General features: G+C 51.7%; 10 protein-coding genes across 10 annotated transcripts; 4 read left to right on the forward strand and 6 right to left on the reverse strand.

Annotated features, from left to right (window-relative positions):
• Positions 1–1,324: 1,324 nt before the first annotated feature.
• Positions 1,325–4,660, forward strand: Aud_005409 (Pfs, NACHT and Ankyrin domain protein; the record flags this gene model as incomplete). Its single annotated transcript, XM_043290339.1, has 3 exons — positions 1,325–2,370; positions 2,427–3,236; positions 3,289–4,660. The coding sequence occupies 3 exons, from the start codon at positions 1,325–1,327 to the stop codon at positions 4,658–4,660; spliced, it is 3,228 nt and encodes a 1,075-aa protein (XP_043146274.1).
• A 285-nt stretch (positions 4,661–4,945) lies between these two features.
• Positions 4,946–5,612, reverse strand: Aud_005410 (uncharacterized protein; the record flags this gene model as incomplete). The annotated part of the gene is made up of 2 exons (XM_043290340.1): positions 4,946–5,131; positions 5,181–5,612. 2 exons carry the CDS (start codon positions 5,610–5,612, stop codon positions 4,946–4,948), a joined length of 618 nt encoding a protein of 205 aa, XP_043146275.1.
• Positions 5,613–6,118: 506 nt separating this feature from the next.
• Aud_005411 (cellulase family protein) lies at positions 6,119–7,449 on the reverse strand (the record flags this gene model as incomplete). The annotated part of the gene is made up of 3 exons (XM_043290341.1): positions 6,119–6,210; positions 6,268–6,829; positions 6,874–7,449. The coding sequence occupies 3 exons, from the start codon at positions 7,447–7,449 to the stop codon at positions 6,119–6,121; spliced, it is 1,230 nt and encodes a 409-aa protein (XP_043146276.1).
• Positions 7,450–8,117: 668 nt separating this feature from the next.
• Aud_005412 (putative beta-galactosidase) lies at positions 8,118–11,334 on the reverse strand (the record flags this gene model as incomplete). Its single annotated transcript, XM_043290342.1, has 2 exons — positions 8,118–9,270; positions 9,320–11,334. 2 exons carry the CDS (start codon positions 11,332–11,334, stop codon positions 8,118–8,120), a joined length of 3,168 nt encoding a protein of 1,055 aa, XP_043146277.1.
• An 839-nt stretch (positions 11,335–12,173) lies between these two features.
• Aud_005413 (sugar porter family MFS transporter) lies at positions 12,174–13,820 on the forward strand (the record flags this gene model as incomplete). Its single annotated transcript, XM_043290343.1, has 2 exons — positions 12,174–12,421; positions 12,473–13,820. 2 exons carry the CDS (start codon positions 12,174–12,176, stop codon positions 13,818–13,820), a joined length of 1,596 nt encoding a protein of 531 aa, XP_043146278.1.
• Positions 13,821–14,147: 327 nt separating this feature from the next.
• Positions 14,148–16,271, forward strand: Aud_005414 (Zn(II)2Cys6 transcription factor; the record flags this gene model as incomplete). Its single annotated transcript, XM_043290344.1, has 8 exons — positions 14,148–14,201; positions 14,251–14,279; positions 14,332–14,406; positions 14,453–14,528; positions 14,574–15,214; positions 15,260–15,421; positions 15,463–16,011; positions 16,058–16,271. 8 exons carry the CDS (start codon positions 14,148–14,150, stop codon positions 16,269–16,271), a joined length of 1,800 nt encoding a protein of 599 aa, XP_043146279.1.
• Positions 16,272–16,344: 73 nt separating this feature from the next.
• On the reverse strand, positions 16,345–17,559 carry Aud_005415 (uncharacterized protein; the record flags this gene model as incomplete). Its single annotated transcript, XM_043290345.1, has 1 exon — positions 16,345–17,559. The coding sequence occupies one exon, from the start codon at positions 17,557–17,559 to the stop codon at positions 16,345–16,347; it is 1,215 nt and encodes a 404-aa protein (XP_043146280.1).
• Positions 17,560–18,136: 577 nt separating this feature from the next.
• On the forward strand, positions 18,137–19,447 carry Aud_005416 (serine hydrolase domain-containing protein; the record flags this gene model as incomplete). The annotated part of the gene is made up of 1 exon (XM_043290346.1): positions 18,137–19,447. The coding sequence occupies one exon, from the start codon at positions 18,137–18,139 to the stop codon at positions 19,445–19,447; it is 1,311 nt and encodes a 436-aa protein (XP_043146281.1).
• Positions 19,448–20,461: 1,014 nt separating this feature from the next.
• On the reverse strand, positions 20,462–22,242 carry Aud_005417 (MDR family MFS transporter; the record flags this gene model as incomplete). Its single annotated transcript, XM_043290347.1, has 4 exons — positions 20,462–21,214; positions 21,262–21,721; positions 21,769–22,106; positions 22,159–22,242. 4 exons carry the CDS (start codon positions 22,240–22,242, stop codon positions 20,462–20,464), a joined length of 1,635 nt encoding a protein of 544 aa, XP_043146282.1.
• Positions 22,243–22,620: 378 nt separating this feature from the next.
• Positions 22,621–23,253, reverse strand: Aud_005418 (uncharacterized protein; the record flags this gene model as incomplete). Its single annotated transcript, XM_043290348.1, has 1 exon — positions 22,621–23,253. The coding sequence occupies one exon, from the start codon at positions 23,251–23,253 to the stop codon at positions 22,621–22,623; it is 633 nt and encodes a 210-aa protein (XP_043146283.1).
• Between the last annotated feature and the right edge of the window lie 998 nt (positions 23,254–24,251).

Consider the following 24,251-nt stretch of genomic DNA (forward strand, 5'->3'; position numbering starts at 1 on the left):
GCGTCTCTTTTACGACAGAAACAGCTGAAACCTCCGAATTGTATTTTCCCTTGCGCCGTGCCTTCAGATCATCCGATCAATCAAGGACATAAACGATCTTACCTCTGGACAGAATGGTAATCTGTCGAACAGGGTAAGAGTCCAAAAGCCCAGATTGGAAGCCCGCCGATCTCAAACGGAATTCAATTAGAAAGAACTGCTGGAGTCGAGGGGGGAACTTTGATAACGGCGTTATACCGGTTATCGTAGTCCTCTCCGTTGCATCCTGAGGGTGCTGTGATCAATATATTCTGATATATACAGGCCTTGATGATGTCTGATCCCCGAAGCTGTAGGTTACAGTTATAACGAGGATTTCCTGTTTCCTGTGCATCACTGTTCCGGTGCATTTGCCGTAGTGCACTTGATCCAATGTGGTGTCTGGGCCGCTGATATGGTTCATGCTTCATCGTTCCTCAGCACCCTGGGCTGACAAGGGTTATATAGCACAGCCTGAAGGCTACTGCCGCTCAGCCTCGACTGATTAGTGTGATCCGGTATCTTCGTATCTTGGAATGTAACACTGAATGTCATTGGGTGAAATCTATCTTCCTATCACAGATTCAGCTTGCTCTGCTTGTGGAACTCTCCATGCAGGAAGTAGAGCAGTACTGATATATGCCATTAACCTTGATAGGTAAGTGTACACTTCATATTCTGTAACGCTGTTCATGTCATTAAGAGTTTTGCTTTATACGTAATGAATGATACCTAGGGCTTGGACTGATATACTTTGCACTGGCGAGGTCATTAAATTCGTGCAACAATCTTCCATGGCCGCAAAATTGACACTTCAAACCATGGGCGACGGCTCTGGCAACCGAATATATAAGCAAGAGCAGTTCTAGACACCAGCCATAAAATCCTTGTCTTTTGCTCCCGGCGCGGCGATTCTGCTCTCTAGAAGGATGGTAAGGGGATAGGAAGTCTCATACTCCTTATTGTGTTCTCAACGCTGACGAATGAGGGGCAGGCATTGAAAAGGTGAGGCTGGCCTGCAAAAGCAGTAGAACGAATCATTTCGTTCTATTATGCGCTGCGAAGTTGAGGTGGTGTTTTGCGATGGGTAGCACTTCCCTGGCGCTTATCTTGGTATTGCTTCAGCCTTGGGCGCTAACCGGGGATATGAAGACTCTAGGAGACCCCTCAGTTCAGCCTCGCCGATGGTGTTAATCTTCTTGAATATCCTTCCAGTGTGCGTTTCCTCTTTTTTTGGCCGATTCTGCGGTGAGGATACGATTATTGAAAGAAGCGCCATATACATCTAATATAGCAGTCTCGATCAATGGTGGACATGCTCAAACGCACCAACCACGCAGGTGATAGAGAAGTAAAGCGACAAAAAGGTGGTAGTCCAGACCAGAATGGCGCAGAGTCACAGAAGAAAAAGTTCACCCATGAGGATTACACAGTCGCATGGGTTTGCCCTCTGGAGATAGAGCTCACTGCTGCGCTGCAAATGCTTGATGAGGAACACGAGCCGCTACCACAACCACCCACCGACCACAATATCTACCATCTTGGTAGCATCGCCAGCTACAAAGTCGTCATTGCTGGGTTGTGGCAAGCCGGGAACAACCCGGCCACAGCGGTGGTGACCCAGATGCGAATTAGATTCCCGAACCTTCGCTTTGCTCTGCTGGTCGGTATAGGGGGCGGTGTGCCAACGATAACCGACAATGGCATGCTCCGCCTTGGGCATGTGGTAGTGAGCAAGCCTGTCGGACCATTTTCAGGAGCGATACAGTATAACCATGGGAAGGCGAGAGATGGTGTGTTCGAGCGGACTGGGGCGTTAGCTCCACCCCCTACAGTTCTTCTCCTTGCTGCGCAAGCGCTTGCCGTTCAGCTTGCTCGATCAGATGAAGACCTTATAATGAAGAATGTTCAACGCATAGACACAAGCAAGCCCCAGTTGCGACGGTTCAAGTTCCCTGGTGTCGAAAATGACAAGCTATTTCCAGCTGATTACAAGCATCTCTGCCCTGGACTGTCATGTGAAGAGAGTGAATGTGACATGGCACAGTGTATAAAACGCGAGATAGGTGAACTTGATCAACTCATTGTGGTACACCGGGGTACTGTAGCGTCTGGAGAGCTTGTGCTAAGGGACAGTGCACTGAGGGACCAGCTCGCCAAGGAATACGGGGTCCTGTGTTTCGAAATGGAGGCTGCCGGAGCGATGGCCGACTTCCATTGCCTTGTCATTCGCGGTATCTCACACTACTGTGATTCGCACAATAACGACCAGTGGCATGGTTTTGCAGCGGCGGCAGCTGCAGCATATGCTAGGCAGCTGTTCTTCCACATGCCGATTGATGAAGTGAAACTGTTAGTTTATTGCCCCTAGTCCGAATGCTTCAAATGCTAAACGGGATCTCATCAAGGCAAACCATCATTCCAGGAACTGATCCTGGGTTCAAGATGTTGGTTCAACGCAGTCATGATCACGAACGGCAACAGATGGCTAGCTGGCTTTGCTCAACTGATTATGCATCACAGCAAAGTGCAAATTTACGTGAGCGACAAGACGGAACTGGACAGTGGATATTTGAAGCTGATGAGTTCCGTCAGTGGGAGAGGGAGAAGGGGGTTCTTTTCTGCCCTGGGATCCCTGGTGCCGGAAAGACGATACTGACCTCCATTGTGGTTGACTATCTTCGAAAAAAGCATGGGCCAAACAACGTTGTTGGTCTTGCTTACATCTTCTGCAATTTCCAGCAGCAACAAAATCAGAAGTTAGACATCATACTGGCAAATATCCTGGGGCAGCTAGTACGAGGGCTGTACCACATTCCGGAGCAAATCCAAGCGTTTTATGACACGTACCAGCGGAATGGAATGCAACCAGAGCTTGGTGATGTGCTCGAGATGCTGGGTGTAGTTTTAGGGCTATATTCCCACGTTTATATGATGATTGACGCGTTGGACGAATGCTCAGTCTCAGACGAGACGCGGAACCATCTGATTTCCCATATCCTTGACCTCCAACAACACTTCAACATTAGCTTCATGGCAACTGCCCGGTTCATTCCGGCAATTATCTTACAGTTCGAAAACTTTCCTTCAGTGGAGATCCGAGCTAGTGACGCAGACGTGAAACGATATGTTGAGAGCAATTTACCCTCCATCGTGAGACGAAAGACAGAGATCCAAAATCTTGTCATTTCGGAAATTATCAAGAAAGCTGGTGGAATGTGCGCTCCCTCTTGAGAACACTTTCAGAAGGATATTGACTGATCGACCTAGGTTTTCACTCGCCAGATTGTATCTGAATTCCCTAAAGGGAAAATGTAGTATCACAGCTATAAAAAAGGCTCTCAACAAATTCAAGACGGGATCGGAGGTATATGAACATGCTTACGAGAAGGCAATGAAGCAAATCCAGCAACAAATAGGAGACCGAGCGGAACTCGCAAAGCGAGCATTGGCTTGGCTTACCTTTGCGGAGCGCACCCTTACCTTGATAGAACTCCAGCATGCTCTTGCTGTTGTGATTGGTGAAAGTTCATTTGATGAAGAAAACTTGCCAGACATGGAGGAGATAATCTCTTCATGTTCGGGACTGATCACGTACAATGAGGAGAATCATATCATGAGATTGGTTCACTACACAACGCAAGAATACCTGGAGAAGACATGGACGTCTTGGTTCCCAAACGCCCATTGCGCTATTGGTGAGGTTTGCGTCACCTACCTTTGTTATGATGATTTCGAAGCCGGGAGATGTGAAGGTGAGTATAAATACGAAGAAAGGTGTCAGAAGTACCCTTTGTATACATATGCAGCGGAAAGCTGGCTGTATCATGCCAGGAAGCAACCTCTCAACCACTCGCTCATCGGGAAACTGTTGATGAGTGACGGGAAGTTCGATGCTTGGGTCCAGGCTCTGAAAGAGGAAACCACACTTCTTCACCTCGTGGTTGGGTTAGGCCTTGAGGGCGAAGCAGAGACGCTGCTCAAGATCGGCCATCAGGTTAATGCAACAGATCGGCTTTTGAACACTCCCTTAAAAATCGCCGTTGAAAAGGGTCATGAAAGGCTGGAAAAGCTTCTACTTCGGTATGGGGTGAGACCTGCGCCGGACATATTTACCGCGGCTAGCATTGGGGATGAATCCTCAGTCAAGTACTTCCTTGGACTGGGGGTAGATGTGAATCTCAAAGACAAGTATGGCTGGACGTCGCTATTTCACGCTGTCCAGGAGGGTCATGAAGGAGTAGTCCGACTGCTGGTCGACGCTGGCGCAAGTACTGATCACAAGAATGCCTCTTATGGCCTTACTCCACTGTGCTTAGCAGCGAAGAATGGTCATCAAGCGGTGGTTCGACTTTTGCTCAATGAGGGCGCAAAACCAGATTTGCCTGACGAAAGCGGCAATACTCCACTAATGCACGCCTCGGTAGAAGGACACAGCGAAGTGGTATGCCTCCTTCTTAAGGCAGGCGCGCAAAAGGATTGGATTTCGAAAAACACCACCCTTGTATGTGTAGGAAGGAACGTTGGGGAGGGCACTCCGTTAGAAGTCGCTGTTGAGAACAACAAGAAGGCTGTGATACGAAACCGCTTAGCGCACAGTGCTGATCCCAATCTCTATGTCAGGAGGTCCCCTTCGTCATAGGCAATCAATAACAGAGATAAAGAGATTGTCTAACTCTTACTTCAAAACGAGCCGATCAATTTGACATATAATCTCTTGAAAGCAACAAGGCATTCTTGGAGTTTCTGCTAAAACAGGGTGCTCTATCTGACGGTGTCTCGGCATTAACATTCGCATTCACACTCACAGTCATAATTTGATTTTAATAAATATAAAATGTATTCACCTTTCCGATTATAATGCAAAATGTCTGTGAATGCAAACGCTAATTATAAGCGTTCATAGCAACTGCAATATACTTATTATTTAAGGCTGACCCATAGTATGGGGAGGAGGCCGCCTAGAGATTGAAATGATCAGATTGAGATACTCAAGCCCAAGGTAGAGGGGAATGATCGCACCGATGAAGTAGGAAATACCCATGGTGGAGGCAGAAATCCACGCCTGAGAGGCATTTGGTTTCTCCAGCTTCAGCTCAAAGTCCATCATAAACTGACCCTTCGTAAGCAAGCATCATACATGTAGATGGAGGAGGCCATACCCTAATCCAATTCTCTTGGTCTCGAGCCAGGCAGTCGACTACCATCTGGCTCGCTTCGGCGCTGATGCCATAGCCAGAGAGTATCTCATGGATCTCTTCCATCTCAGCCTGGGGTTTCGTGCACACTTCCTCCCTCTCCCGCTTCTCCTCGCTCTTGTAATGATCTCGATCGGTTACGGGGGTGAGATATGCTCCCAGCCTCGTACAGATGGCACCACTGAACAGCTCCGCGAGTCCACCAACGATGACCAGGTTGGATGAACCTAGACTAGACAGACCGGCTGTCAGGGCGAAAGGGATCGTCAGACCATCCGCGAAACTGATGACCACGTCTCGTACGAAGGCGCCAGCTTCGGAATGTTCCTCGGTAGCAGAGTGTATTTGATTCCGCTGCTCAACCACAGGCTCGACCGGAACGGTGTTGGTAGACATGGCGATAGAGCCGTGACTCTGTCAAAGGCATCTGAATGCTCTCCATCTGGCTTCTAATCGTCCTTCTCTCCTCCCAGCTCATATTACTACTGTCTACAACATGCCGTGGTATATACTTCGGCGCACTCACCTCGGCGTATCAGATCTACCCTATTTCCAAGCACCCGGGATTCAGAGTAAACAAGCCAATCACATGGAACAATTTCTAATTACACTTAAGGAGGTTGCTCGCTGTCGAATAAAGCTGAATAGAATAGGGAATCTGGATCATTCAAAGCTTGGTAGAGGCAGGCAAGTTATAGGTACCTCTTACGCAGCTCGACCAAGCTGGGATATTGGACATAAAGTCATGCACATTTTTTTGCAACAGACGCGGCCTCTTGTAGTAGTAAACAGACTAACAGGACAGATGATGCGACGATCATTCAACGTCAGGGTGATACGTCGACACGGCAATGCCGCCCGGCTTTTGCTCAGGTTCACAAAGTGCTCGATTGGCCAAGAGGCTATCCATTGAGTGACGACTGGACCATTACCTTCAGTCCCTGCTTAATCGCATCCTGAGACCTCCAACCAGACCATGTATGGTCAAGCATGCCTGCACATATTATTAGTCTTTTTTCAACGCAACAACGCATACGGAATTATTGCTTACCCCATGTCTCGTCCATGTCTTGGTTGCCTTGCCGAATGTAATAGCTCCCTGCAATGACCCAAGTAATCCAACCGGCGTGCTGCTCAGGGATCCACGTCCTCAGACAGCTGGCATACACATTCTTCCAGGTGGTGCTGTCCTGTAGGAACCCAAACTCGGTCAGGACCACCGGCATGGAATTCACAATCGACGGGTCAGACGAATTGAGGGCCTTGAATCCGGCATTCCATAGCGCACCGGACAGCGCGCTGCAGCTGGTAGCACCGGTTTCATAGTTGTGGATCTCCAGGACCAGTTTTTTCGCAAAGGAAAAGTCGGAGAGACGGAACTTGACCCCGTTGCCGAGATCCGATGCAGTCGGGATAGGCGCGAGCGTGGTATCGTAGTTCAAACCAGACAGGAAGATCAGCGCGTTGGGATTGGCCGCGTTGACCCTCTTCGCTGCCGTTGTCATCTGCGTGTACCACGTCCCCCAGTTGTACGGGTACTTTGAGTTGGCTGTGGCGGGCTGGCGAAGCTCATTGCGCAGTCCGATGCTGACAAAGTTGGGCCATGATTTGGCCTTGCTGGTCAGTATTTTTTGTCTGGTTGTGCTAGCTGACTTACATGAGAAACCATATACTCCAGCCCTCGTATCCACTTGGCAACGTCGAAGTAGGTATCTCCAAACCATGCGTTACCATCCGTGGTGGAACAGCACCACATCGCCTTCGAGATGTGATTATCCAAATGTACGTAGATTCCTTGTTTGTTGCACTCCGCAGCTACCATATCGTATACTTGAAGACGAGTCGTGGACGACGTGATCTGCGGGTTCACCTTGCGGATCTCATTGAATACCTTGGTCCCGTTCGTTGATCCCAGCGCGTTGATAAGCGATTTCTGGACGGTGACATCTCCGCCCTTGTCGAGGATATCATCCACTAGCTCAATGGGAAAGGTCAAACGAATGACATTCATTCCTAGGCTCTTGAGCTTGGAGACTGTCGATGCGATAGAAGCGTACTGCATCCCCTCTGGGATCATGACTTCGCCTGCCCCGGGCCAGTTGGCTCCGGCGTAGGTGAAGACTTCACCCTTAGAGTCATGGATCCATCGGCCTGAAACGCTGAAGGGGGCATTCAACGCCGAGCAGGCGAGGGATTGTAGCAGGACAAGAGAAGAGACGATATTCAACTTCATGGTGAGATGCCTTTGCTCTCCCAACACACGGCTGATGCCTGGAGACAAGATATCTCCTTCCTTCTGCCCTTTTATACTGGCGCGAATCAGGTACTTGAGTATACCCTGCCATCTTCCCCGCACTCGGGATATAGCCTGACGAAGACGGTCCACTTTCTGCAAGACTACGGAGAAGCGGGGAAACTAGCCTGTGTTCTCGACTCATTAATCGAACCGTTGATCTTCCATTTTTCCAATCCAGTGGTCGTCTATATCCTTCCGGTTTCCCCGAGAACGGGTATAATAAGTTGTGCATGTGACGTTCTTCACACATTGTGGCTCCCCTTTCGGGAGAATTGCCGTTCGGGGATGTCGCTCAGCTCCTTACTCGTCTATCAACTGATCTACACCACTTATACTTTTTCGTCAAAACCTTTGGCTGTCGAACCCATAGCGCGGCACGAACTAAAGTAAGTTTTCCTTCCGTCTAATGGGAGGCGGTGGTCGCCGGATCGTCGGTTGTTTTATGGTCGTCGCTCAGCTAACTTAGGAAGGTCTACCTTACGGCAACGGGCCGTCGGTGACATACTTCGACATTCTCTATTTATTACAACGAATCTGCAGCAACCAGGGCATTATCTCAGCCGAAATCTCTATCCTTGATACTGAAAAGTACCCAAACAATCCACCTAATATATCTCTGCAAAAACAGGCTGCAGAGTAAAGCCAAACTTCCTTTCCTCACATTTAACCCGATACTTGTCCAGAGTACGAGGGCCACAAGCTCCCGTTCCAACACCAGAGCTCTCCACATCCAGCCTCAATCTGATTCGTTTTTCAGGAACGAGTTCAGGCGCATGCTTGGCTGCCTCGATAGCTTCGGCACTGTACCGTGTAGCAAGCCACTGGAACAGCTCGGTCGGCTGCTTGTCACTCTCCTCCTTGACGCGAGTCACTCGAAGGCCCCATCCTCTGTTGTCATGCACACGTAGCCACCGGGTTTCCATCCGGTTGCCCCCTTCCTGGGGTACTTCGTAGGGCGTATGCAGCTCAGCCGTCGTGGCATTGTAAATGCCGACCTTCTGCGCTCGCTTCTTGTCCGCGTACGCTTCGCCAGGTCCCAGGCCGAACCACGATGTATTCTCCAGCTCTTCCGCGAGAAGTACGTCCAGGCCGATCCGAGGCAGGTCTGCTGGGATTGGCCCGTTTGGCTTCAGGTGCACGTTGACGGTTAGGGCACCCTTGCCAGAGATGGTGTAACTGGTCCAGGCGAAGAATCCCCATCCCAGAATCGGCGCGGAGATGTATGTCTCCGTGGTGACTTCTATGCTGGTGGGGGTCTGTTGAACAACGTGCATCTTGCGAAGCTGCGAGGTGAGAGTGTCGAGTCCAAAGCGCCGCCATTCACCGAGGTCATGGGACATGTCGTTGTCGGTTGGTGGACGCCAGAATCCGGGGGAGATGGCACCAGATGTTGAAGACTGGTCAAGGAGGGAGAGACCGTCGGCTGTCCAGGCGGTCAGACTGCCGGTTTCTCTTGAGAATTCCAGGGTGAATGTGGCGCCGGTGATCCTGTGTGTCGTCTTAGTGGATGAGAGTGTTAAGGGCTGAGTGGGAACAGGCAATGAGGGACGTGGAGATGATGACTTTAGGCACTGCTGGTACCATGCGACTTCGTAGTTGCTTGCGGCCCATGGCGTCTCTGCTTTTTCTTGGAAGCTGACGGTAAGCCAGACCTCCCCAGGAGTTGTTGCAGCAGGCGCAGCTGGCAGCTTGATAGTCCCTTTCTGGCCAGCAGGAATGGACGGAAGTTCTATATTGCCTGTGGAAACAATGCGCCCGCTAGCAATGTGTCAGTACCACGTTTAAGGATAGGGAGAGAGACACATACCTATCTCCCAAGACCTCAATCTTGTAGACTGCTTGGAGGCCTTCCAATCCAACAAAATTGTAGTCATTCGCCACCACCAGAGTCCCGTCCTCACCAGGCCACACACGAACCGGCGCATAGGCCTTTTTCATTTCAATAATACCAGGTGTCGGGGTGTGGTCGCTGAAGAGCAGTCCGTCCAGCACAAAGTTGCCGTCGTGGGGCGTATCGCCAAAGTCACCACCATAGCCATACCATCCCTTTTCCTCATCCCAGAGTCCGTGGTTCGCCCACTCCCAGATCCATCCTCCTTGCAGGCGCCGGTGGGTACGGAAGGCTTCCATATACTCTTCCAAGCCACCCGGTGCGTTCCCCATCGCGTGAGCATACTCACAGAGCACAATTGGCTTTTTGAACGCATCTCCCTCTGCAGTAGCAAAACCAACGAGTCGGTCGACCGATGGATACATGTACGAGTACATGTCAACCGTCTTGGCCTCCATGTCTCCCTCGTAGTGCACCGGACGGCTAGGGTCAACCTGCTTGACATAGTCGTACATGGCCTGGTGGTTCGAGCCGTAAAACGCCTCATTGCCGAGCGACCAGATAATAATGCAGGAGTGGTTCTTATCGCGCTGCACCATTTGCACCATTCGGTCTACATATGCATCTTTCCACTCGGGATTGTTGGTGGTGAACTGCGCCGCCTGGCCAAAGGTGAGCTTTTTGCGCTCCTCGTAGTCCATGGACTCGGGGATATCCAGGGGGCGCGCAACGGCATCGTAGAACCCGTGACATTCCAGGTCTGCCTCATCCATTACCCATAGGCCGAGCTCGTCGCAGAGTTCGTACAGACGGGGATGGGATGGGTAGTGCGAGCAACGGAGAGCGTTGACGTTATGCCTCTTCATGATCAAGAGGTCCTCGCGCAGAAACGATAGAGGAACTGCTCGGCCAAAGAGTGGATGGTGGTCGTGCCGGTTGACGCCGCGGAACATCACTGGTACACCGTTCACAGTGATATTGCCGTTCTTGATCTCCACCTGGCGGAACCCGACACGGTGGTTGATCGTCTGCACCGGAATGTCGGCACCGCCTACATAGAGAGCGATACACAGGTCGTAGAGATATGGTGTCTCTGCTGTCCATTTCCTCGGGTTGCAGGCGGAAAGCTCAGCCTCGAGTTTGTCCTGCTTTGCCGGAAGAGAATACCTTTCCGACTGCAACGTACTGCCGGTGGAAGGATCTCTCAAAGTCACTTGCACGACGGCCGCCGTTTCCAGGGCTAGATCCAAAGACAAGCGCAACGTCGCGTCAACGTAATCCTTGTCGAGTTCGGTGCGCACGAAAAAATCTTCGATGCGAGCCTGGCCAGGGAATGCGAGCAGCGTCACATCGCGAAAAATGCCTGACAACCACCATTGGTCTTGGTCCTCAATATAGGAGCCATCGGACCACTGATAGACTCTGACAAACAGTTCATTGGCGCCGTCACGCTCAACAACTTGTGACACATCGAATTCGGCCGGGTTGCGGCTCCCTTGAGCGTACCCAATCTGGACACCATTGACCCACACATGATACGCGCTGTCAACGCCGTCAAACCTCAACCGCAATTGGGAAGAAGCATCCCACTCGGCAGGCACGTGAAAGGTCCGACGATAGGTGCCCGTAGGATTCTCAGTCGGCACAAATGGCGGGCAGACGGGGAAGGGGAAAATGACGTTGGTGTAGTGCGGACGGCCATAACCTTGCAATTGCCAATGGCCAGGGACGGTGATGGGAGCCCAAGATGTCTCGGAGGCTGTGCCGCCAGAGCTGGATTGGTTTAAATCCCGGCGGGGTTCGGACGTGGCGTTCTTGGTGCCCTTGGACCATGATGGCTCGGGGGCGCTCACGGGAGAGGCTGCATAGTTAAAGTCCCAGCGACCATTGAGCGAGATAGTCGTCTCAGGAAGGAAATATGCTCTTGGTTTGAGTCGATTGCGCTGAAATATATGCTGGTTTTCGTAGTCGGGGACCGAGGATAGTGTCATGATGGCAGACAGGGAAACCGAGGACAAAGTAGGACGGTGGGAAAGGTAATTCCTGCTCGATCGGGTCTAAATGAAGCCACAGAACAGGATCTAAAGAAGAAAGTTGAATTGCTTGAACGAAAACAAGAAGTAGGCCATCTTCCCCTCCTAAATAGGCGGATTCGTGGAATAACAGGTGGACTGGAAGAAAAGCCGTGCTTGAGGGCATTCACCCTCCATCGAAACCGCAACGAACGCCCCTCTTCGGACCAACTTCCGACCATGATTGATCCATATTCCTGATGCAGACATATGTTTCGCTGCTAGGGAGCGGGGAAATCCACGCCGCCTTTCGACTGTTGGTGGTTCTCCTGCTTGGCGCACTCCGTCGGGGATGTCGGACGGAATAAGGAGCAAATCCCCGCATTCACGGATCAGGGAATGGTTAACCTTACATTAGAGTGCAAATCAAAGTGCGAATAGCGCCGTGGTCCATCGTTCACAAGCAATAATATCGAAGAGTTTGCTAAGCCCTTCCGAATTCCCCAGTAGACTACCAGCAACAGTCCCAATTGACTCTGGAGTATATTCAAGCGAAGCCCTCGCATGATTCGCAGGGGATGTCGGAACCGAGAAACCACCAATGATCGTCTCGTAAAAAACTGCCTCGAGTCTAGGCGGTCCATTTCCCGTATTTCCCCAGATTTCCTTGCTGGTCATGGGCCAATGCATGTCCGTCCAGGATATAACCACCGTGGTCGCTGCACCAGATGCCTTGATATTCGGTTAACAGCGAGGCTCCTGTTCCTCCTTCACTGTCTTTGAAAATCCCTTGTCCCTCAAGGTGCCTTTCTCTCAATATGGCAGCCGACGAAAAGACCGACTCTCAGTTCCATGAGACGGTCCCCACGCGCGATGGAGACGTGGGCGATGCCATTGAACTGGCCCAACAAGCCGCCTCGGCCAAGTACAGCCCATGGACTCCGAGTATGTTCCGGCTGTACGGCTGTTTGACGATCGCGTACCTCTGTGGCTGTCTGAATGGCTACGATGGATCGCTCATGGGCAGTTTGAACGCGATGCAGAGCTATCTGGACTACTTTCATATGTATGTTCGACCGCGCAAAGCGAAAACAAGAGAGTGAGCTGACGTCTCCAGGAAATCCGCCGGTTCGAGTACAGGACTCGTCTTCGCCCTCTATAACATCGGCTCCATCCCCGCGGTGGTCCTATCGGGTCCCGTCAATGATTATCTGGGCCGCCGTGCGGGCATGTTTACCGGCGCAGTCATCATCATCATCGGCACATGCATCCAAGCGCCTTCGGTCAACCATGGCATGTTCATGGCCGGTCGATTCATCCTCGGTTTCGGCGTCAGTTTCTGCTGTGTCAGTGCGCCTTGCTACGTGAGCGAGATGGCGCATCCGGCCTGGAGAGGCACTCTGACCGGTCTATACAACTGTACCTGGTATATCGGGTCGATCGTCGCCAGTTGGGTGTCATACGGCTGCGCCAACATCGAGAGCAATATTGGGTTCCGCATCCCCATCTGGTGCCAGCTCATTTCGTCAGTGATTGTCGCCGTCGGAGTCTGGTTCCTACCGGAATCACCGCGCTGGCTTATGGCGCAGGATCGTGTCGAGGATGCCGTCAACGTGCTGGCCACATACCACGGAGAGGGCGACCGTAACCATCCCATGGTGACGCTTCAGATGAAGGAGATGCAGCACCAGATTACGACCGACGGCTCGGACAAGAAATGGTGGGAATACCGGGAGCTATTCAACACGCACTCTGCCCGTCGGCGGCTGATCTGTGTCGTTGGTATGGCGTGCTTTGGACAGCTGTCCGGTAACTCGGTGACTTCGTACTATCTGCCCAACATGGTGGCCAACGCCGGAATCACCGACGAAAAGACCAAGCTGATGCTCAACGGCATTTACCCCGCCATTTGCCTGGTGGCAGCGGTCACCGGGGCCCGGTTGACGGACAAGATTGGCCGTCGTCCCTTGATGATTTACTCGCTGCTGTTCTGCTCGGTGGCTTTTGCCATCATTACGGGAACCTCCAAGATGGCGACAGACAATCCGGATAACAGCAACGCGGCCAACACGGCGATCGCATTCATCTACCTGTTCGGCATCGTCTTCTCGTTTGGCTGGACCCCGTTGCAGAGCATGTACATTGCCGAGACTCTCACGACAACCACCCGCGCCAAAGGTACTGCCTTTGGCAATCTCATGTCCAGCATCAGCAGCACCATCATCCAGTATGCGTCCGGCCCGGCCTTTGACAAGATCCACTACTACTTCTATCTGGTGTTTGTGGGCTGGGATCTGGTCGAGGCGGTAGTCATCTGGTTCTACTTCCCTGAAACGAAGGAACGAACTCTCGAGGAACTAGCTGAGGTGTTTGAGGCGCCCAATCCGGTCAAGAAGAGTTTGCAGAAGAGAGATATCAACTCTGTCTTGAACACTCTGGAGGTTCAGGGGGATCTTAAAGCGTAGTCTATTCTGGGGTTTTACTAGTTAATGCTTTTCAATGGCTGAATATATCCGAGCCAAATGAATGTATGATTGAATCCATACGTTTTTTTCCAACTATAATCAGCCTCTGCATAAATCAATTTCTCATCTCCTGTGTACAGATGTCCCTGATCTGGCCTTTTCTGGGGAACCCTTTCCGGCCCCTGATTGGCCAAGACAGAATGCGAGGAATGCGGGGAAGAGATCTTCGTCTTCATTTCGGGTCAATCCCGCTGATTCCTCATGCACTCTGTCTTATTAGATAGATTCTGCTTGATGACTCGGTCTTTCCTACTTAAATAGGGTATCATGTCGCTAGATGAGACGCCCGACTATCGTAAGCGCAAGAGAACTTCCCACGCGGTTTGCCTCCTCTTCTCCAATTGGGTGACCCCTGCTGATCGGCAGACAGTGTGACCCCTGTCGATACAGAAAAGTGAGGTATGGCTCCCTCTGTATCAATCATCAAGTAGGAGCACAACTGAGTAGGCAGATGCGATGGTCGGCAGCCCTGCACAACATGTGCCAACACAGGCGAGGAATGTGTCTACGGCACCGAGGCAGTCCCGTCAGTATTCCCATGCATTGACTGCGCATTGACTGACCAACTACAGCAAGAACAAAAGCGATTTAATTCTCGAGGTGGCCGTTCGCTCCGAGCGATTGCTTCAAGATATGTCCGCTCAATTAGTAGCTCTCCCTGTCGTGAATGCATACCTTTACTGACCCAACTAGGCCAGGGTGTCAGGGGTGCTGGACGGTAAAGCCTCCTCGCAGTATCATACATCTCCAACGGCCATAATCTCTCCTTCCACAATCAACGCGGGCCATCGCCCTGACTGTCCTGGCGACCACATCTCCAATGCCACCCTGTCAGCCTTTCATGCCTCCACCACCGAGTCTATCCTCGCATGGCCGCACTTCAACGATTTCCAGTCCCTGCGGGAAGATCACAGCTTCTCCGTCTTTCACCTTGAGTCCAGCCGTGCGCCACTCGCGCCTCGTGCAGCAACGGTGCACCCCTACGCCAGCCGCAGCGAAATCGACCGTGTGGTGCATAGTTTCCAGCGCAACGTCAACTTTTGGTATCCCACCATGTCGGTAGCCCAGGCAGCCGAGGTACAAGTGCTCATAGCCGCGGGCATGTTCGGCGACAGCGTCAAGTCCTGTCTGGCTCTTTTGGTGATGGCACTGGGCTGTGCAAGTGAACTGATCTGCTCGTACGCGGCACATGAAGATCCGGACTCGGACGAGCTGGAGCTCCGCAGTCATCGGCGAGCGATGGGCGAGCTCTATTTTGACTGTGCGTTCAAAAAGATCTATCTAGCGCAGGCCGAGTGCTCGGTGGATGCAGTCCAATCTTTATTCTTTACAGCGTATATCCCCCGTACCAAGGAGTTGGCCCCTTCTGACCATTCCAGCATCTTCTTTGCATTCCTCCAGCGTCCTCTACAAGCGTGGTCGTTCATCCACGCCACTGCCGCCAAATGCCGTCTCCTTTTAGCTTACCATAACCCCGACGCCAACCCAGCAGAGCAGGAATGCCTCCGTCGGATCTTCTGGTCCTGCTACATCCTAGAAAGGTATGCACCTCCCTGACTGTCGGCATCAACTGACCAGAAAGTGACTACCTCGCCGAACTGTCCGCTCTCCCCCAAACCGGCATCGCCGATATCGAGTCCTCCATCCCCCTCCCTGGCGAATACCAAACGCACCTCTCGCAAACCGACGAAGAACAATCCTCCCTCTACTTCCTCGCCTGCATCTCCATGCGGCGGCTCCTCAACCGCGTCCACAACCTCCTCTACGCGCGCGACACCGGCGTCGCCTTCGACAACCACCAGTTCCCCTCCGTCGTCGCCGAACTCGCCCACCAGCTCGAGGAATGGAAGGACCTCCTCCCGCCCCCGTTTCAATTCGCCGTCGACCTGCGCCCGCTGGCCTGCACCGCCGGCGCGTTCCTCCGCCAGCGCTACCTCACCTGCAAGAGCGTCATCTACCGCCCGTACCTCACCTGGGCGCTCTCCATGACCGCCACCGCGACAGTGGAACATTTCCCGCCCCAGCTCTTCGAAGGGTGCAAGATCTGTCTCGAGGCGTGCTGGCTGCATGCGCAGAACCTGGGGAGTTATCCACACACGGTGCTAGTGGATACGTGGATCTGCTCGTTGTCGTATGTATGTTGCCTTGGACTTTGGATTATGCTGATAGTAGTGTAGGATGGCGAGTGTGATGCTGATTACGCTGGCTGCGTCGCGGTTGACGGCTTTACGGGGGTGCTTGTCGCCCGAGGTGGCGGAGATGGGGCCTCATCTGGCGAAGCTGCTGACGCAGTGGATGCATATCCCCGGGCATGGCGTGTCGCCGAGTGTGTTGCAGAGTGTGAAGCTTATTGGGGATGCAGGGGTGTTGTTGAGGATGAGATTGGGGTGATCATGCATGTGGAATGTTTATATTAGGCGATTTTATACATGCACAACTACAATAGACATGAACTAGGAACGCATTACTGCTTCTCCTCCACAGGATGCTTATCCAAACTCTCATACCACTGTATGACAGACCCCAGCAGGAACGCCCAGGACCCCCAGAACGTCGCCAGCGTGCTCTGATACTCGACCCCCGAGTTAGCCGCTGCTGGTCCCAGCACCCCACACAGAGTGAATCCAATCCCCCCGATAAAATTCCAGAACCCGACATGCCAGCCGAGAATGTGGATGGCGGGAATATACCATTTCGGCTGCGTCTCTACCGCAAAAAGTAGCCCGCTGAGTATAAAGCACGACCCGCCGACGATCTGCGGGACCCAGAAGACGCCGTTGGTGACCGCTTGGCTCATGTGGTTGATGATGCCAGGAAGGCCGGTGAACCCGGCGATCCAGAAGATGGTGGCTCCAATGAGCTGCACGAACGAAGCCCAGAATCCGATCTCGTGGAGATAGTGGGTGCGGAGTTCGGTCATGGTGGGCAGCCACGCGAACGATCGCTTTCGATCAGTCGATGTGCGTCTGTGCGAGCCCTGTTTGGCCATGGATGGAGTCAGGAACGAGCTGTGGTTAGCATGATGATGCAGACACGACTCCATGTCAGACTTTATGCGCACGACAGCCTGTTCGACTTCATCGGCGGCTTCCTTGGAGGCTGTCTCGACCGCCCAGCCGAAGCAGCCCGTCTGGTCCTCGTTGGCTGCCTCCAGAGCCAGAAGAATACTGCCGACTTCGAAGACAGTCGCGCCGATAAAGGCCGTGACGCCTCCGCCCGTAAGGACTTCATTCGGAAACTCGGTGGACGGGTTCTCCAACGGCAGCCAGACGAAAAAGGCGTTGATGCACCAGATTACCGATCCGATCGTAAAGACAAAAGCCACCCAGAAGGAAATGTCCCAGTAGGGAAAGGTCGTGAACATGCGACGAATCCCTTTGAGGATGGCAAATGGGTGGATTGTTTTGCGGGGGTAATTCTTGCCTTCGACTCCCGGCGGTCGCTGGTGGATGGTGAGCGCATGTCGTCCTTTACGATTATCCCGAGAGCGCCAGAGTCTTTCGATATGAGGCCTTGCGATGGTTTCTCGGTCAAGATGTGGATGCGTGGGCAATGGAAAATGCGCCCGTGTTGGATTGCAAGAGGCCAGAGGACCAGAGATGTGGTGGGGTGATCCAAGCGGCACTTGTTGGTCCTGTAAGGGCTTTCGGCCTGCATGAAAGGCCTGCGACCGACGCATTTTTCCTTTGATGAAGGTTTATAATTTTATTGAAGACGAGCGGACATTTTGTTTGGATTTCCCTATTGCGACTGGATGAGATTGGACGATGTGGTCGATGGATGACGGGAATGCGATCAAGGACGAGGTCAAGATGCGGGCCAAGCTACCGCTGCTCTTTAAATATCAGACCACCCATGATCTCATTGGATTGGACAAGTTTCTAACAACCTTACCATCCGCCAGGTTAAGTCCTCTCAATTATACTCGAGTATCTCTGGTACTAGCATATGATGGCGCTGTCAGAATCTTGGAAATGCGGGCGCTGATCCTGGCACCAGCCAAGCTTTTTTCTGGACGGCCCACCGGATAATATCGCCTAATAAAATGATAAAGCATGCTGTCAACAGTTCAGAATACGAAGGATGAATTCAATGTTACATTCATGTTACATTCGCTTGTCTCTATTGACTTTGGCTATGTATCAATTGGGGATGATTCAGGGGAAGATCAAAGTACACATCGTCAGCATGAGGCGAAGACGAAATATATATAACACCGCATGGGCTTCGATTAACAACAACAACTAGTCTTCACAATGCGTCTATCCACTTTTATCTTTGCAATATTTGGCACCATCCCCAGCCATGCAATCCATCACCCATCCGGCCATGATACCCTCCGTTTTGGCTCCCCCGAGTCCGTAGGCCTTCTATCAGCACCCCTCCGCCAACTGAAAACCAACATCACTGGCTATCAGCAACCAGCCAACTATGGAGCATTCACGCACAATGAGATACACCCAATTGAGCCATCGTCTGCAGTGATCGTGGGCCATGATCGCACAATTGTCTCCCTTTTCGCCAGTGGAAACATGTTGCAGTATGCCGACGCCAATGGCACCGAATTGCCCCCCTCACAGCAACTGCCCGCACGAACAGACACCATCTATGATATGGCCAGTCTGACCAAACTATTTACCACCGTTGCAGCCCTGCGAGAGATTGACACTGGCCGACTCTCACTGAACAGGACGGTGGCGTCGTACATGCCATCGTTTGCAGCAAATGGGAAAGAGAATATTACCATCCTGATGCTTCTGACGCATACTTCTGGCTTTGCTCCAGACCCAGAACCTCCGTTGAATGACCCAGTGTATAAAACGGTCGAACAAAGGACCGCCGCAATACTGAATCAGAGTCTGAGCAATGCGCCCTGTTCCACGTATCTCTACTCAGATCTCAACTTCATGTCTCTTGGTCTGCTTCTGGAACACGTCACCCACAAAAAACTGGATAGATTGATCCGAGACTTCACCAATCCCCTCGGCATGCATGACACCTTCTTTAACCGGGGGAACATCGAAGGCCCAGCATTCCCCTTCTACCCCCGCATGGCAGCCGAGGAATTCCAGATCGAGGTCCTGGGACCAATGGAGCCCCAGCGCCCACAACCGGTTCGTGGAACCGTCCACGACGAGAATGCCTGGGCTCTGGATGGCGTATCCGGACATGCAGGGCTGTTCTCAACGGTCGAGGATACGGCTGTTTTCTGTCAGATGATTCTGAACAACGGTACGTATGGAGGCCACCGTATATTGTCGCGCGAGGTCGTAGATCTCATCTTTCATAACTTCAATGCGAGATTTCCCGGGCATGAGCACGGATTAGGATTCGAGCTGAATCAGTACTACACGGCGGGACCAATGGCCAGTCTTCAGACTGCCAGCCATACCGGCTTCACGGGAACGACTCTGGTGATCGACAGGCCGTCAAACACATTCTTCCTTCTGTTCGCCAACCGTGTCCACCCTAGTCGAAACTGGTCCTCGAATAATATTGCTCGGGAAGCTCTGGGATACTGGGTGGCCAAGTCCTTGGGAAGAGATGTCTCCTTTCCGCCCCATTGAATGAACCCGAAAGGGTGTATTTGAGCACAAAGAATGGTCAGTATAGCAAGAACCGCATCAATAAAAAGGCATTTCGCATCAGATCATAATATAGACTGTCAGGTGTAGATTCCTGCCTTCGTAGCTACACGTGAGCCTTGTTCCGTACGAAGAAAGAAACAATCCGCGTGCGCTGGATTGCTCTAGACTGACTGCCGCACCCTGAAAGCGATCCCGGCGGATTTTGGGCGGGAATCCAGCGGAAAAATGGATAAGCACAGCTAGCTTTGGCCAAGACAGTTACCTCGGCCAAGGCATACGATTAGATGCTATACATGCAGGCTGAGACTATCCAAATCTAATCCAACAGAATACGGCCATTCGCGTGAATGAACCCCGCATTTCATCATCTGCCGTCCCCAGGATTTGACCCCAGATCTCGTGCTTGGTGACTGGGCACGAAGTCAGCGGGGAAGGTCATGGACGCGGGGGCTGGTTCAATGAGCTTTCGGCGTGGAGAAAAGTCTGGATACCAGCCGTAGCTTCGTAGATATGACCCGGTTCAAGCAGATATAAAGTCCTGGTGGACCCCTGATCGGGTTGTCATGTCAAGATCTATGCTAGGATCTAGAAGGCTTCGTGAATCCTACAGAAGATGGAAGGCTGATGGAAGAGGATTCCGCTCGGTTAATTGCGGTATATGTGTCTGGCTATACGCGGGGTTGGGTTGATCCTCAGCTCGAAAGGAGACTATGTATGCTATTTTCTTGATGTAGAGTACAAGCCAATGCCTTGAATCTATATGCAAATGTGCTGTACCCTGCTCCTTCTTGCTTGTTGTCAAGAGGTTATCAGATTCGTTGGTCAAATGCCCAGCACCCATGTCTGACCGCTTCTTCAAAATCCTGAAGCTATATGCAGGCACAAAGGAGACGGGGTAAGGAATTCGGAATGTACTCCCACGCGGAAATGGCCAAGGAAAAATCATCAGCCGGACTGGAACGTCCTAGAGATATTTTACTAAGCTCAAATATCTCAGCATTCATCCGCAGGTCTTTCAAGCACAGTTGCAGCATCCGACTTCTCCGATTTTAGCCCTGTCCTTGTTTCCACATGCTCCTTGTTCAGCCGGGTCTTGAGAATAAACACGCCCGCGATAATCCCCAAAGCAGACATGCACGTATAGAGGATCCACATGTTCCTCAAACTCCAGGCGAAAGCCTCCTTGACGGCAAGCATTTGAGTTGCATCCTGAATGGTCTTGATGATTTCGATATTCGCCGCTGCAGAGTCTCCCGACATCTGCTCCGTCAATGTTTCTGACATGCCGGCGGCGAGCAGGGTGGATTTCATCTGGCTCATGGAGTTCTGGAACACCACGCCGCCGATGACGATAGACGACGATGCTGCCAGGTTACGGATGAAGCCGAGGGTAGCGGTTGCAGTGGCAGTTTCGTCCTGAGAGACCATTGCCTGGATTGCGATGACGGGAGGTTCAAACATGAGCCCTGCCCCGATCCCGCTGAGAATTTGGTATCCGATTATTTGACCCAAGGATGAGTATGCATTCAAATGAATGTACAGCCCGTTGCCGATTGTCGATAATGTCATTCCCAGCCAGATTAGCTCGCGATAGCGGCCGGTGCGGTGGATGACGGCTCCGGTGATGATGCCGGCGAAAGCTTCGGACAGAACTAGGGGTAGAACGAGGATACCAGAGCGTATGGGTGAGGCCTCTTTGATAGATTGTAGGTATAGAGGGACGTAGTATTCGCCAGCGATGAAAACCTACCCCTGGTAAGCTTAGCCTTGAACAACAGGTGGGAAATACGTACGAAGCCATGAGCAAATGTGACGGCCATTGTTGCGATGTTGGAGGTCTGGGCAAAGAGACTCATTGGCATCAGAGGGTACTTGGCCAGCCGCTTCTCGCTGTAGATGAACAGCAAAGAACAGAGCGATCCGAAAACGATCAGACAAATGACCTTGGGCGAGTCCCAAGGGAAAGTTTCACCACCAAAGTCCAAGCCAAGGAGAAGCATCAGCGTCAGACCGAGGATCGAGAGACTTCCGAACCAATCAATAGCCCTCACTCCGTCGAGCATTTTTGTCTTAGGGTCGTGCACGTCGAGAAATAGCAAGAGCAGCACAAAGGCAAGTCCGCAGACCGGCAGATTGACCCAGAAACTCCATCTCCAGGAGACATACTGGGAAAATGCACCACCAAGAAGGGGACCGATTCCTCCCGCCAGCGCCCACATGAACTCCATCAATCCGAGATAGAGACTCCGGTGCCTGGCAAGTCAGTCATAGCCGTGGACATTCGAAATGCGCCTACATACCTGACACTGAACAAATCCGAGATGACAATAGTGACTAATTGAAGCAGGCCGCCTCCGGCAACACCCTGGAGTGCGCGTCCCGCGATTAACATGGGCATATCCACCGCCGTAGCACAGATGATCGAACTCCCAAAGAACCAAGCCACGGCCAGGAGCAAGATGGGCTTGCGACCCCAGATATCCGAGAGCTTGGCCCAGATGCAAGCACCAGCGGCATTGGCCAGAAGGTAAGCACCGCCAATCCAGGTATATCCCGCGGCCGAGTGCAGTTTGGCTGCGATAGTTGGGATAGCCGTGGCCATGATCGTCTGGTCAAGAGCAGCCACAAACATGGACAGCTGGAGTTTAGATTAGCTTGATGCGAAATCGAAGTCATTGCTTTGTCCTCACCGAGAGGGCCACCATGATGGCGAAGACCTGGACCTTGCTACGGTGCGGCATTGCCGCAGAGTCCATCATCTCCATCGTCTCCATATTGACAATCGTCTTGACTCTTATCCGGGGGCAGTTCTACGTTGACCAGGATCCAGGCCGCTGTGTTTGTCGATCTGTAGATCGCCTAGCACAGTTGAATGAGTCTGAGTCAAAAGACTTGAATCTCGCCAGTTTTTCTTTTAGTGTATCGACTAATCCTATAATACTCTAGCATAGTTTATTTGAGTACTGGATACGGCAAATAAGTCACTATCATTTGTCGGTTGCCGGCTATAGTGGAGATGTTTTCACCTTACCCCACTTGACACAGAGAAAAAGAGGACAAAAGCGATAGGCGCCAATTTTCTTAGATGCCCAACAATATCTCGTTTTCCGATTGGTTTCACGGGCATCTCCGAATTCACACGTAGAAATAGCTCAACTCCCACCGAGCATGACCATGCCAGCAAGATTGATGCTCTGCACCATCGACAACATGGCCAGTCCGGAAATCACCGCTTCGTCCTTGACAAGTTGATCGAGACCAGCGACTACTTCAAATGTGCCCACTTGCTCATTGGAAAACGCCTTGTTTCGAAAGCGAGCCAGCACCCTTCTATCCGACTCATTCTCCGTCTCGTTAACAAGTCGAAAGTCACCCAGGTTCCCCGTCTGGTCGGCTTCCCATGTGAGGATCGGCGATGGTGCCGGAGACGATGGAGAGCTCCTGGTATTTGCGGCAGACATTGCCGGTGACGTGAATGAGTAGCTGGTAGAAAGGATGCTCTTCCTACTGAGCAAGACATCCCGGTGCTCGCGGATCTGAAGCTGGACGTTAAGGCTTGTCATCTTGAATTGTGCCGTGTAGACCCGGCGTTGGAAGTAGGCGCTCTCATCCTGGGGAAACGCTTGGTCGGTATGATCGCTTGGGGCAGGGCTCAGGCGAATCATTTCCATCTGCGGCACTTGACGGCAAACCTTGACATGGTACAGGGGGGTACGCGAGGCTGCGTCTACTAGGGACAGATATTTGCCGTCAGTGTAAGTGATGGTGATTGTTTGAATTGCCATTATAGCATGGGTGACTGAACAGTGATATTCTAGTCAAGAATTGAGTCATGAATTCATTTCCCGACTTGGAGTTGATTAAGGAGCATATATATTTGTCTCATTGATGCCTACAATCATAGGCAGCACAGTTTCTCCAAGCCATGAAGTGAGATCATCTCAATCTCATCTATCTGTTTGTAGTTAATACCTAAACAGGGATATCACGGCACCCCATAAGCCATTGGCTAGGAAAATGGCCTGATGGCATGTGATGGTGATAGCCACCTTTAATCCCTGCCACATGGCGGTCCATGCTTATTTGAATTCTGAGAGGACTAGAAATCATAAGGGCAGACTCCTGCTGGGTTGACTACCTTAGAACCTGCTGGGTTATGGGCTGGGTTAGGGCCCTGGAAATTTAGAACCCAAACCCGCCGGGTTGGGTTCAAAAGATAGGAGAACCCAGCCCAACCCGCGAAAATAACAACCCTAAGAAAGGGCATATATCATATACTATAATAGTTTTAATGTAAGTAGTAACTAAGTGGTATATAACTAAGTAGTATTATAATATATCTGTATTTTCTTTAATTAGATTGGGCAGTTTCACCTAATCTGATAAAACCTCAAGAACCGTAACTGACAGTTTTAACTGAACTCGGATCGGTTTCACCCTAGGGAAACTGCAACCGGTGCGGTTCCCTAGGCTAGTCACCGAACCCGCACCGCTGTGAGTTCGGTGAGGGTCGGATTCGATTTTAGCGGTTCGGTTATGCAACTCTAGCTACGCAATAAAGAAAGTGATTATATCAGGGCAAATGTAAATGTGTGGACCTCGAGCGCTTAGGTAGGATCATAGGATCATATTAGGGAGGGAGAATCTATCCACATACACCCATTGAGCAGGGGCAGCAGAGATATACAAGATGAGAGGGAGGGAGGGGGGAGCGGAGCCGCCGCCCCAGGAGCAGGCTAAGAAGCGTAGCCAATCAGGGGACGAGAAAGCCCATGGAGGGCAA

Source organism: Aspergillus udagawae (genome assembly GCF_001078395.1).
Source record: "Aspergillus udagawae IFM 46973 DNA, scaffold_4, whole genome shotgun sequence".
NCBI classification, from domain to species: domain Eukaryota; kingdom Fungi; phylum Ascomycota; class Eurotiomycetes; order Eurotiales; family Aspergillaceae; genus Aspergillus; species Aspergillus udagawae.